At 33.6% G+C, this 12,527-nt stretch overlaps 1 protein-coding gene and 1 pseudogene across 2 annotated transcripts; both read right to left on the bottom strand.

Moving 5' to 3' along the window:
• Positions 1–2,513: 2,513 nt before the first annotated feature.
• Positions 2,514–8,475, bottom strand: LOC9308844 (annotated as a pseudogene).
• Positions 8,476–9,398: 923 nt separating this feature from the next.
• On the bottom strand, positions 9,399–11,265 carry LOC9308843 (MATH domain and coiled-coil domain-containing protein At2g42475). Of its 2 annotated transcripts, XR_002331007.1 has the most exons (4): positions 11,024–11,265; positions 10,392–10,638; positions 10,193–10,301; positions 9,399–10,004 (listed from the first exon to the last, which is right to left on the bottom strand). XR_002331007.1 is itself a non-coding variant. In XM_021020836.1 (2 exons), exons 1-2 carry the CDS (start codon positions 10,253–10,255, stop codon positions 9,708–9,710), a joined length of 360 nt encoding a protein of 119 aa, XP_020876495.1. In that variant the 5' UTR covers positions 10,256–10,356; the 3' UTR covers positions 9,399–9,707. The 2 variants fall into 2 exon arrangements, 1 of the variants encoding a protein (XP_020876495.1); XM_021020836.1 differs by lacking the exons at positions 10,392–10,638; positions 11,024–11,265 and having other exon boundaries at positions 10,193–10,356.
• Positions 11,266–12,527: the final 1,262 nt, after the last annotated feature.

Below are 12,527 nucleotides of genomic sequence, written 5' to 3'. Positions count from 1 at the left end.
TAAGAATTAATAAATACCAAATCTATATATATATATAATGAGAGAGTTCTCTCTCCATCTAAGGTGTCCACATCAACATCCATGTCATCACATTTTATTATTTTGGTAGGATCCATATATCTTATTTATTAAGAAAAACATATTAAAATAAATTGAGAGAAATTGTTAAAAATGCCCCTTTTTCAATACCCCTTTTCAAAAATGCCCCCTTTGAGAGTCCATTTTTAAGTTTGCCCTCTTTTAATTTTTAATGACTATTTTACCCTTATTTGAAACAAAATTAGGTCCACAAAATACAAAATATTTTTTGGCGGGAAAAGTGATCCCCCAATTTTTCCCGCCAAAACACTTGTAAAAATTTGTAAAACCTTTAAATTACCTTGTAAAATTTTCCCGTAAAATTTTTTCCCGCCAAAAAATTTTCCCGCCAAAAATTTTTTTTTGCGGGAAAAGTAATTCCGCAATTTTTTTGGCGTTAAATTTTTTCCCGCCAAAAATTTACAAGGTGTTTTAAAGGTTTTTTACAAGGTATTTATAAGGTTTTACAATGTATTTTAAAAGGTTTTACAACGTATTTACAAGGTATTTATAAGATATTATAAGATTTTACAAGCTTTTTTATACGGTTTTTACAAGTTATAAGGTTTTACAAGTTTTTTATAAGGTTTTACAAGTTATAAATACCTTATAAAACCTTAAAAGTACCTTGTAAAACCTTTTAAAATACATTGTAAAACCTTACAAAACACTTGTAAATACCTTGTAAAAAACCTTTAAAATACCTTGTAAATTTTTCCCGCCAAAAATTTTCCCGCCAAAAAAATTTCGCAAAAAAAATTGCGGAATCACTTTTCCCGCAAAAAAATTTTTTTGGCGGGAAAAATTTTTACGGGAAAATTTTACAAGGTTTTTTAAAGGTTTTTACAAGTGTTTTGGCGGGAAAATTGCGGGATCACTTTTCCCGCCAAAAAATATTTTGTATTTTGTGGACCTAATTTTGTTTCAAATAAGGGTAAAATGGTCATTAAAAATTAAAAGAGGGCAAACTTAAAAATGGACTCTCAAAGGGGGCATTTTTGAAAAGGGGTATTGAAAAAGGGGTATTTTTAACAATTTCTCTATATTTTAATGGAACAACAATCACTTTTAAGAATTACAATTATTTAGTACAATAAAGAAAATAAGAGTTAATAAATACCAAATTTAAAAGTTCTTACTTAATAAAAAAAGTAATTTATTTCTAAAAAAAAAAAATTAAAATTTGAGAATATATTTGTTAAGGTTAAAGTATCAATTCCTTATACCGGTTAAAAAATAAGAAGGATTGAGTACATATTATTGTTTATAATTATAATATAATATAAATAGTTAAATTAAGAAATTTGTCTATATTATTAATGTTTTCTTAATTAAAACATGGAGGGTTTTATATAAAAAATAAATACCTAAGAAGAAAAACTAAATAGTAATCAGTGTTTAGGAAATTAACATAGAATGAAAAAAAATTAAGGTGATTTGAAATAAAACAAAGACCTATGTTTTAGTAATGGTATATTGAAGAGTTTAATAAAACTGTGTAATAATAATCTAATCGAATAATAAAATTGTGTAATAATAATATTCGAGAATGCTATTTGGAAATTAGAATATTAATGGTATATTGAAGAGTTTTTTAATTAGAAAGAAGAATGATTTTGTTTTTTTTTTAAAATAAACGTATTTTAAAATTAGAATAACCGGATTGAGGACGAACGGCGAGGTAGACAATGATTGTGGTTGATTTACTCTTACTTTGTTTTGTTATTTCAGTTTCCCTGTTTTTGTTTTACTCTGTTTCTAGCAAACTCTTTATTTGTTTCAATATTAAGACGACAAAAAAAAAAAAAAAAATAGAATAACTTATGATTTCGTAATTTACATATTTTAGAAAAAATCAACACTAAGAATACTATCTAGAATCATAATATACGTCAAATTATGTATATGAAAAGAGAATTTTATATCTTTCAAACAGTCAAGATAAATGAAAAACTTGACGTTAAAATCCGATGTTTGTGAATAGCAATGAGTTTATATATGAGATTTGTTGTATACAAAAGAATTTTACATCCACCAAAACATGGTCAAAAAAACCTTATGACAAAACATTTCATAAAATTTTCTGATGTTCACTTTAATAAAAAGATTATGCAACTTATAAAAAAAGAATTGAGTATTCAAAGATAGGAAGGAGAAATGATATACGATATATCTTGAGAACTAATTCACAATCGAGTATATTATATATGAGTCAATATAAGGCGAAAAGAGAGTAAATATCGGGAAACAACGACTGAATCATAGAAGATAACGAAAGAAATTGTAATGAAACGTGTGAATTTTTTTTTACTATATTGGAAAGATAATGCACATGAATAAAGTAAAAAATATTAAATTCAAATGATTAGATTTATACTCAAAGATTCGCATTGATAAAAAAAATAAATAAAAATCCCGCGCGGTACATAATCTAGTGATCAAAAAGAAGAAAGCATTCAGTGATGGGTTTTCTCAACTTTCTAATGTCAAGTACGAGTAAGTTTGCAGCAGCAGAACTCTATCTTAATCCCAAGTCAACATCTCTCCAAGCTACTATCCAAAAATTCCATTACCCTTAAAGTCTTCAAGGAAAGCGGACGCAATCATAGGCTAATTAGCTAGCAGAAACCCTGACTTTTCTGTCTTCTCCTCTTTTTTTTCTCAAGTCAAATAGGCGACAAGAGAAGACAGATCTTTTGTCAGTTGGTCCATCATATATTATCCAATTAACGATGTTAAGAGTAGTGCACAGTATATCAAAGCCGTCTTCAATCCTCCACATCTGCGTTTTCGCGTCTTTGATTTCTGATGAAGACGGCTTTGATATTCCAGATATCCTCAGACTTTACCCTCGTCCATCATCCTCCAATATTCCAGATATCCTCAGACTTTACCCTCTTCTTCTCACAGGTGTGACCAGAGCCAGAGACATAATCTTCTTCATTAACAAACAACAAAAGCAGCTGGAGATAAAGACCAGTTACAGGTTGAAGAAAAGGAACGCCAGGAAGCTGTGGGATAACATAAGGGCCCAGCAACAAAACCATCACATGAAGAAAATGGCAGTTATCGTTAGGGTGTTGAAGACGACATTGAAAAGCAGCTATCCTGTGACCTCCTTGTACCAACCACGCCGAAAAGAAATGCTGAAGACATGGAGACTAGAGCAACAAAGAGGGATGGTAAGGCCAAGTGCAAGGCTTTGTGAATGAGTTCCCTTTTTTTTTTTTTGTGTGCAAAAGTGAATGAGTTCTGGATCCCCTAATTGTGCACAGATAAGAGCAACTATTGCTACAACTGAGCATTGCATTGCCAGGGTGTTACATACCAGAAAATAGCAGAAGTCGAGCTCATTGGCCATGCCCAAGTTAGGAGGAGCACTGCTAAAGCCACCTGGTATTGTGAAACCAGCAGCAAACGCTACGGTAGCTACAAGATTAGCCACAAGTAGAAGAGCATTGACATTGTCTTTGTGTTTGTCACCACCACTTAGACGATGCTCTGACCTGCTTCTTAGAGTCATTCCACTAGTGGGTATCACTTCAAAACCTCTTCGTGAGGATGCATACAGTAAGACCAACAAACGTCATTCTCTGTTTATCCCAAGAAAGTTCAACAAAAAGGCGATAAGCTCTATATGCTTTGATATTTAATAAAAAAGTTGTAGTACATAGAGAGATTTGATATACCTCCCAGAAGACATATCTAGATCGCAGATTCATTTTCGAAATATCCATAGCTGTCAATCCATCGTTGTTCTGTATTTCTAGGATTTTTCTGGAAGTAAAACTAGTAAGGTTGCTAACAGTTCGAGGACGCCAATTTCTGGTAGCTAGATGCAGAGGTGTATTCCCATCCGCGTCTTGCTCTCATTGCACTAAAGATCTCTGGATTCATTGGCACAGATTCACCAGGGAGGTTGTAAATATCCGACAGCCTGATATTAGTTAGGAAATGCTACAGTCTATGATCAGAGTCATCAAGCGACAGTCTATGATCAGAGTCATCAAGCGACAGTCTATGATCAGAATCATTCCATCCGCATCTTGAAGGAAGGAGAAACTATTAAATACCAAAGACCAAAAGGAATGGAAAACAGTAACTTGGCATCATAATCAAGCTTGTAAACCGGTCCTACTAGTCTTTAATGATTCAAGTGGTGGCATGAAACCAGCCCAAGAATGAGTGCAGGACTTTTAGCCAACAACGTGTCGCATACTAATGAACTCCCACACCAATCAGAGACTTTAAGCAAAGTGCTTCCAGTGATCCCTACATCCGGAAAAAAGAACATGAATCAGTTTTACATACCACAGATCATGTCCTCAATTGCTAAGTGACCTCTAAGGAACAGATCAATAACTCAATAGATAAAGCCTTATAATTTGGATGGGTTTCTCAAGTCTACCATCTTGTTTAGTACAAAGGCATGATCCAAAAGAAGAAAGATATTTCTGGAAGTTAGTTTTCAGAAAAAAGCATCTGTCTTTCTGTACAAAATCAGTTCTTTCTTGGGTGGTCTAATAAGTAATAACAGTATCCAATTCATCATCTCTTCAAGCTTCAGTGCAAAAGTACATTACCCTAAACATAAGTCTTCAAAACTTGAGGAAGCTTTATTATTCCAATAGCAATCAAAACCAAGACTTTTCTTTCTTCTCAACTATTTTGAGAAGACGCTATAAGCATGGTGCCCACTGTACCTAAGCGGCTAAGCCGTCCCAAATCATCCACATCTGCGTTTGCGTCTACATTTTCTCTTCGACTTCTGATTCTGAATTGTGGCCTTCACGTGATTCCAGGAAGATAGCTACACGGCAGTACCCGACGGTCGCGAAATCAGATCAGCCGTCTCCGTCGCGTTTTGTCGCAATCGCACCACCGATTTAATTTGAACAACGTAGAGGATCAAACAAAGACAAAAAGTCTTGTGTTTAAAATTGGGCCTATCACAAATGGCCCAGTTTCATCAAAGTCTTTCAAACGGCACCGTATTAGTAAGCTTATGAAGCTTCATAAATCATAAATGGGGTTTGGTTTTGACTTTTGGGTAACTTCTGATAGAAGTTACGGGTTTGGTTTGATGACTGTGTTTATTTTATGTTTTTGTTGATATGTCATGGGTTTTAAAATCCCTATTTTGAATCTTCTATCGTGTTTTCGAGTAATTTTACTATTTTTAGAGTCGTTGGAGTCTTCGAAATCTTTGTTAGTGAGACAAACAACAAATCAATCTCAATAAGGAAAGATAGCAAAACGAGATAGAAAATTTCAAAGAAACTGAGAGAAATATGCATTTTTCCCAAAAAAAAGAAAAATAATGAGCAAGGCCGGCCCATGGGTAAAGCCCATGAAGCAAGGGCTTTAGGCATCAAATAATTATAAGTAGTTTTAGGGGCATTAATTTTTAAAATGTTATTGTGGTCTAGTGGTTAGATTGAAGTCTTTTGTTGTACAGGTCACGGTTTCGAATCCCATACATGTTAAAACTTGTATTTTTTTTTTTATAACAGCTTTTGTTAATGGGCCAAATTTTTTTTTGCTTTAGGCACTCAAATAGTTTGGGCCGGCCCTGATAATGAGAAATATGCAATCTTTCAGGACGAATGTCCTGGTTTTTCAACACGATCCTTGCCTGAGACTTTCACATAGATGAGTAGGAGAGGTTTCATCAGTTGCATTGCCGCCATTATTAAAAGATGACCCAAAAAAAGGGCAAGAAACTTGTAACCAACAAAGTAGGAATGCCAGGGATCTGTATGATAACATGAGGGCCAAGGATAAAGAGCATCCCATAAAAGATGATCCCTGTTGTAATATTAAGGAAAGTTGTAAACCCTTTAACATGCCCAACTGTAATAATCACGCCGTAATAGAACGCCAGCGGCATGCAGAGTAGAGCGAGAAACAGCAATGGCAATGCCACATTTAAACAACTGCGCCCAAATCAGAGTAGCTATTGCTATGACTGAGCATTGCATTGCCAAGGTGTCAAATACCAGAAAATAGATGAGTTTTGGGTGATTGGTCAGAGTTGCCATGCCCAAGTTTGGAGCTGTAAATTGATGAGAGTAAAGAACACAAAGATGTTTAGGAAGAATTATAATAGACTCTCATAAGAATTATTGTACAAAATACATTCTCTTATATATATAGAGATGAGATTTCCTAATCTAAGATAAATATAAATGTAAATAATATATTTAGAGATAATGTTAAACTTCCTAAACTTAAGATAAGATCACTTCTAGATCCTTCATGATTTCCATAATCTTAGGCGATCATCTCAACCGTCGATCTCGGTCGATCTCCGGTTCTCCCAATAGGAGCAGAGCTGTTAAAGCCGCCTGGTATGGTAAAACCTGCAACAAACGTTACAGTGGCTATAAGTGTTGCCACTAGTAGGAGAGCATTGATGTAATCTTTGTATTTGTCACCATCCCTGGGTTTTGATGGTTTTGTTAGCTTCGTGGTATGTAGTAATCTCGAATCCTTCAACGTGTAAAAGAATCCCAAGGCCATCAATGTCAGCCTCTGTGTAACCAAAAAAGAGTCAACCAAAAGGCTTATATATTCAAGGAGATACATAAAACACATAGTCAGTTAATTAGGATGCACAAATCGGAGTTCATACCTCTTGGAAGATGTAGTGGGGTTGTAGATTTGACTCGGCAATACCCATTGCTGTTAGACCATCATTGTTCCGTGTGTCCAAACCTTTTTCCGTGGAAGCCCCAAAAAGAATAAAAATAACATGGTGACGCCACCTTATGGCGGCCAAGTGCAACGGTGTATTCCCATCCACATCTTGCTCATTACCCATATGTTTTGTTGTATCCCATATCTTTAAATGATATACAAGTAAAAGTTTCCCACTCTTGACTGCAATGTGAAGAATGTTCTGGCCAAGTTTATTAAGCAGGTTTACTGAATCTGGACAACGTTTTACAAGCTCTTTAACAATTTTTATGTGACCCCTCTTCGCTGCCACATGGATTGGAAATGATCCATCATCATCGCATACAAAAACACCCTTTGTTGAGCGGTCTAACAGGTTGCATACTCTTTCATAATATCCCATGGACGCTGCAAACGAAAGACATGTCCTTCCTTTTTCATTTCGCTCGTCTCCAAGACTAGGATCTTCTGTAAAAATTAAATCAAGGATATCTGCACAAACAAGTGAGAATATCAATTAGTATACATTCAAGGATTTAGTCTTCCTTGTTCAATACAAATAGATGAACAAATTTATAAGAGCTGCTGATGGGTAAAAAGCAAAACAAACCTATTCTCCCAGCCCTCAAAGCGGCGTGTAGAAGAAATTTCCTCCCTTCCAACTTGGAGCCTAACGTAAAATCTCTACCTTCGAAGCCGTCACTGCTTGTAGTTTTCAACATTTCCTTCACAAATTGTACAGTAATACCAGCTTCAACTACCAGATAGAGGGGAGATACTCCATCTTTATTTGCAAGAAATGAAACTCGTTGGTTCGCCTTTACTAGACAGGAAGCTATCGCCTTATGTCGGGCTTTCAAGGCCCTGTGTAGAGGAGTATCTCCATCTTTGTCCTTCGCAACATATATATTCAGTCTCTCCCTGTCTTCTTCAGACAGTTGATCTGAAATAAACGTTACGGTCGCTACAAGAGCCTCAACAACTGCTAAATGACCAGCATGAGCAGCTACATGAAGAGGAAGTTGGCTCTTTGAATTTGCCACCAATAGAAGAAATGGGCAATCAAAGACTACGCTCTTCACTACTTCAAGATGACCCCTAGCTGCAACAAGGTGAAGAATGGAATCTCCTTGGTCGCTCTTGAGACATGCCATTTGCTTTCCATAGCCTCTCAACTTCTCCATGCATTCTTTGTTCCCCGCACTCACTGCGCTAAAGATCTCCGGAATCATCGGCGCGGGTTCATCTGGGAGGTGGAAAAGATCCGAAATATTGAGATTGGTAAGGAACTCTGGTACAAGTTCGACTTCTCCTGTAGGCAATTGAGATTGGTCTTCTTCTCTGCTTTTAAGGAAACCTTTGAGTGTGCGTAAGCCATAACATATCAGACTCAAAGGGAGGAAACTTCTCCTCTGTCTGTCATAATACACATAACACATTAGGTGACCTCTGTGACTCAGTTCTCTCTAGACGTGTTTCAGAACAGTCCATCACAAACCTAAATGATCATCACACAGAATACAAATTGTTGGAAACACAGTTTCAAGTTACCTGACAAATGGAACCAAACAAAATGAAGCTCATCAACCATACCAAAAAGAAGATGGAGAGAAATACTTACCAAATGGAAGAAAGAGATCAGAAATAAAAAGAGGATTTGCTAAAGCTTATCAAAAGACAGATTGATATATAACTTATTGAGTGTCTCAAGCCATGTGAGTGAACAGAGGTCACTAATAAGAGTGTAAAATAGTAAACTTGTAGATAAGTTCTTGCAAGGTCTTTATTTAAGTCTAAGTAATCACGGTAGAAAGTCAATGGTTCACACATTATTTTCCATAATAACCGTAATTAATTATTGTGATCTCTTTAGCTACCGCACCACCCAATGTTCTTCTAATATAATATCATACCTACTCTGTAGATTTACGTAAACTGCAACAGAATAAACAATGACCCGAGTTATAAGAAACTATTAAGTTATAAGTGAAGTCTTAGCAAATGGAACAAGACTTAGTGTAAACGAATCTTTAAGTGTGGATTTTTCAATAAAAAACTCAAACATCACAAACTGTTACGGATAAGGATTTTTTCCGAATGTTATCTTAAGGTAAATATTCTCTACTTGTGCATCGAGTCTTATGTAATTACTAGATGTTAACCCGCGGTACACCGCGGGCATATATATTATTTGAAATTTTTTGTTGAATTATTAATTTCAATATTTTAGTTGACATATATGTATTTTTTATTAATTTAAATGTATATATTGATGTAGAAGTTGTATATATCTATAAATGGTAGAATTAGTGAATTTCAATATCATTTTAGTAAAAAAAGAGTTATAAACAATTTTAAATATATCACTCACTTGTACTCAATATATTTTCATATTAATAATTTTATAAAATTACACACATAATATATTATATTTGATTTCATTTGAATATATTGAGTTTTGGCCTAATAAAATTTATAGTATTTATGAATTTATATTTAGTGCAAAGGAAATATAAGTGTTAAATGGTGTATTGTTAGAAGATAAAGTGTTTTGTATTTATTTGATGACATTAGTACTAATTGGTAAGATTATAAGTTTAAATAATTCTAATTGGTAAGATTATAAGCTTAAGAGTAATGAAAAACGAATTGATTTGCTCATTAATTTTTGGATTGAATCTTACCACAAAAACAAAAAATATGATTGAAGAAAAATATCCAAAAGTGGAGCAGAGAAAAATAAAGCATAAAACCATCAACATAAGCATTAAGCAGGTCTTTTGATAAAGACTAATTTTGACTATTAGAATCTCTACGTCATTCAACCTCATTGATCAACAAAAAATCATCAGCAGAAGATTTGGCCTCCTCCTTGTCCAATTTAACTTTGAGATCCAACACAATCATCTCAAGGTTCTTGAAGCATTCCTCGAGTTGTTGGACCCGAGACATCAAGCATCGTCTGATTTCTTCCTCTCCAAGGACACCTCCTCAAGATTTGTCTTCAAACAATCCAGCTTGAAGTCCAATCTCATCAGCTCAATATTCTTAACACGTTCATCGAGTTGTAGGACATCAACATCTAATTTCTTCCTCTTTAAGGAAACCTCATCAAGCTTTAACTTCAACCATTTCAGCTTGAAGCCTTGTTCAATCACCTCGCCGTGAGCATTGCTTAGCTCAGTCTCTGAGTGATCATGTGAAGGCTTGTTACGTGTGCTCTGTGAATATCTTTCTCGCTGAAGTAACTTGCCAAGGAAAAATATGTTTAGGTTACTCAAGAAAGGAATCTGAATAAGCAACCACAAAAGGCACAAAACCAAAAGATCAGATCTTTCATCTGTTTCTTTTTTTTCAGAGAAAAATCTCTCAAAAAAAATGCATCAGTAGGATGTAACACACGCCAAAGAACAAAGCATCCATAAAGCAAATATACCTTCTTTGGTGGTAGATAAGCCTCAAGATAAATTCCATCAATTATTGGAACTTGGCTAAGCATTCATCAAACAGAATTTGGATGATCATAGTCAAGCTTGTTTGTTGATCTAGCAACAACAAAATATAGAGAAGGAATAAGTTCTGTTCACAAAGCGTTTAACATAAAAGAACCATTGTAAGAAGCAGAGTACACGAACCTTGGAGACTTGTAGATACCAGAACGGAATTCATCACGACCAAGAGCAACCTGCATCACTTTGTTCGAACCTAGGAAGAACCTAGATAAATAAGAACCGAATCATGTTTCTCTTCACACGGTACTTGTGGTATGTGTTACCAGCATTTAGCATCGGCTTCTCAGTTCTTCCACCACCTGCAACTTGACCAATCATGGCCATGCATCCACTTGGCACAATCTTTTTCGAACCCGATGGCAACTTCATCCTATCAAAAACATGTGTAAATTCATAACTGTGAGAACAATTCCCTCATCAAAAGAAAGAACAATAGATATTAATAGTTGTTCACTACAATCTAATCCAATCATACTTAATCAGAAAACTGAAACGTAAAGTATACTAAACACAAATCATCATCCAATTCAGCAAAGCTAGATATGAATTCAATGACCAGCGGGAAAATATTGAAACTTGTTGTTAAGAACTAAAGATTTGAACTAATCAAATCTAACGCAATCATTCAAATGGTCCATGAGATATACATATTAAATCAATTGAATATCACCAAGAAAAGTAAGTGTCGTTATTAGGATTATGAGCAATAACAATGGCTTTCTTCCCATAGTAAACAAAATGACCGGTGTACACACCTTCAGCAGCAAGGAAGAGCTTATGCTTCTTGAATCGGAAATGATGACGGAAAGCTACACGATACAACGGAGCACCACATCATGTGTCGTGAATGATCTCCGTCACAACACCTTTGAGATAACCATTTTTTTAATGATTTGGAAATGAGAATGACTTTGATATTTATAGCGTATAAGGATGCTAGGATTATTAGTTTTCAGAATTTTGAAAATCTTGGAAAAAAAGCATAAAATAAAAGATATTATGAACAATATATATTCGTATTTGGTATAAAATTGAATGATTGGCTATATTTGGATAAATACTGAATATTGTAGAGTTAGTTATAATTAGGATTAGATCTAAGTGAATATATTAAGAAGATTTTCGAGTAAATTAAGGAATATACGATGGAATATGCAATTAATAGAAGATTTTAGAGCCGGATTAATGTGGCATATTCTTTAAATATGGTACAAAGTATAATTGTAAATGGAAGAAGATGTAAGGAATATGTCATTTGTTAGATGGATTGTCGTAATTAGTTTCCATTTTTCCTTAAATTTGGGATTGTAGCAATTAGGTATCATAAGTAGAGAAGAAATAATTGTTGAGATTTTTGAAAAGATTGCGTCATATTTTAGGCAAATATATGAGGACCAAAATTCATTTCCATATCTTTACTTAAATAAAACAAATCTAAAAATTAATGTCATAATTTGCGATTTTAGGAAATAAGATTAAACCGAAATATTAGAGTAATTGTAGTCATAATTGGCGATTTTTTTTATTACAACATTCCTAAAATCTCTTATTCTAGATCCGAATAAGGTAAAACCGGATAGATAATGTTTGGTTAGTATCTTTTTAATATTTTCAAATCTTTAGAATTAAACTCATTGACATTATATTGTTGAATTTATTTTTTAAAAATGACGTAATATTAAATAAAAAAATAAATAACTAACTATTTTCATTTGATGGTGTAGACAAATTATTATTACTATTTATGTAATTTAATTACAAATAACAAATATTAATTTTTATAACAAAACAAATTATTTTCGTAATAACAATTTTTCCCCAAATCAATCTTTTACAAAATATTTATTTAATCACATATTCTTTCTATGTAGAAATAAATAGTTAAATAATTATGGTTAGAAGTAGTTAAGGTAAATAACAAATATGGTTAGTTTAGATATATTATATATATTTCTAATTTAGGTGTTAATTAAGAATTAATGTCGTTTTTATTACAAACATCCTTAAATTTCTTATTCTAGATCCGAATAGAGTTAAACCCGGGTAAAACCCGGATCCAAAAGACTTTTTGCAAAAATCCCCTGTAAAAATGTATATGTAGATATATACTCTTTGCTTATCAATAATAAACGGAAACACATATCCAATTGAAGTTATAATTGAAGATTTTATCGTATTGAAGTCTTAAACACATATCCAATACTGTAAACTATTAAAGCTATATAATAAACTATTTGTAGCTAGTTGGGAGACTCAACA

Source organism: Arabidopsis lyrata, assembly GCF_000004255.2.
Source record: "Arabidopsis lyrata subsp. lyrata unplaced genomic scaffold ARALYscaffold_6, whole genome shotgun sequence".
NCBI lineage: Eukaryota > Viridiplantae > Streptophyta > Magnoliopsida > Brassicales > Brassicaceae > Arabidopsis > Arabidopsis lyrata.
The sequence above is the reverse complement of the archived record's forward strand: the minus strand, read 5'-3'. Positions and strand labels throughout refer to the sequence as shown.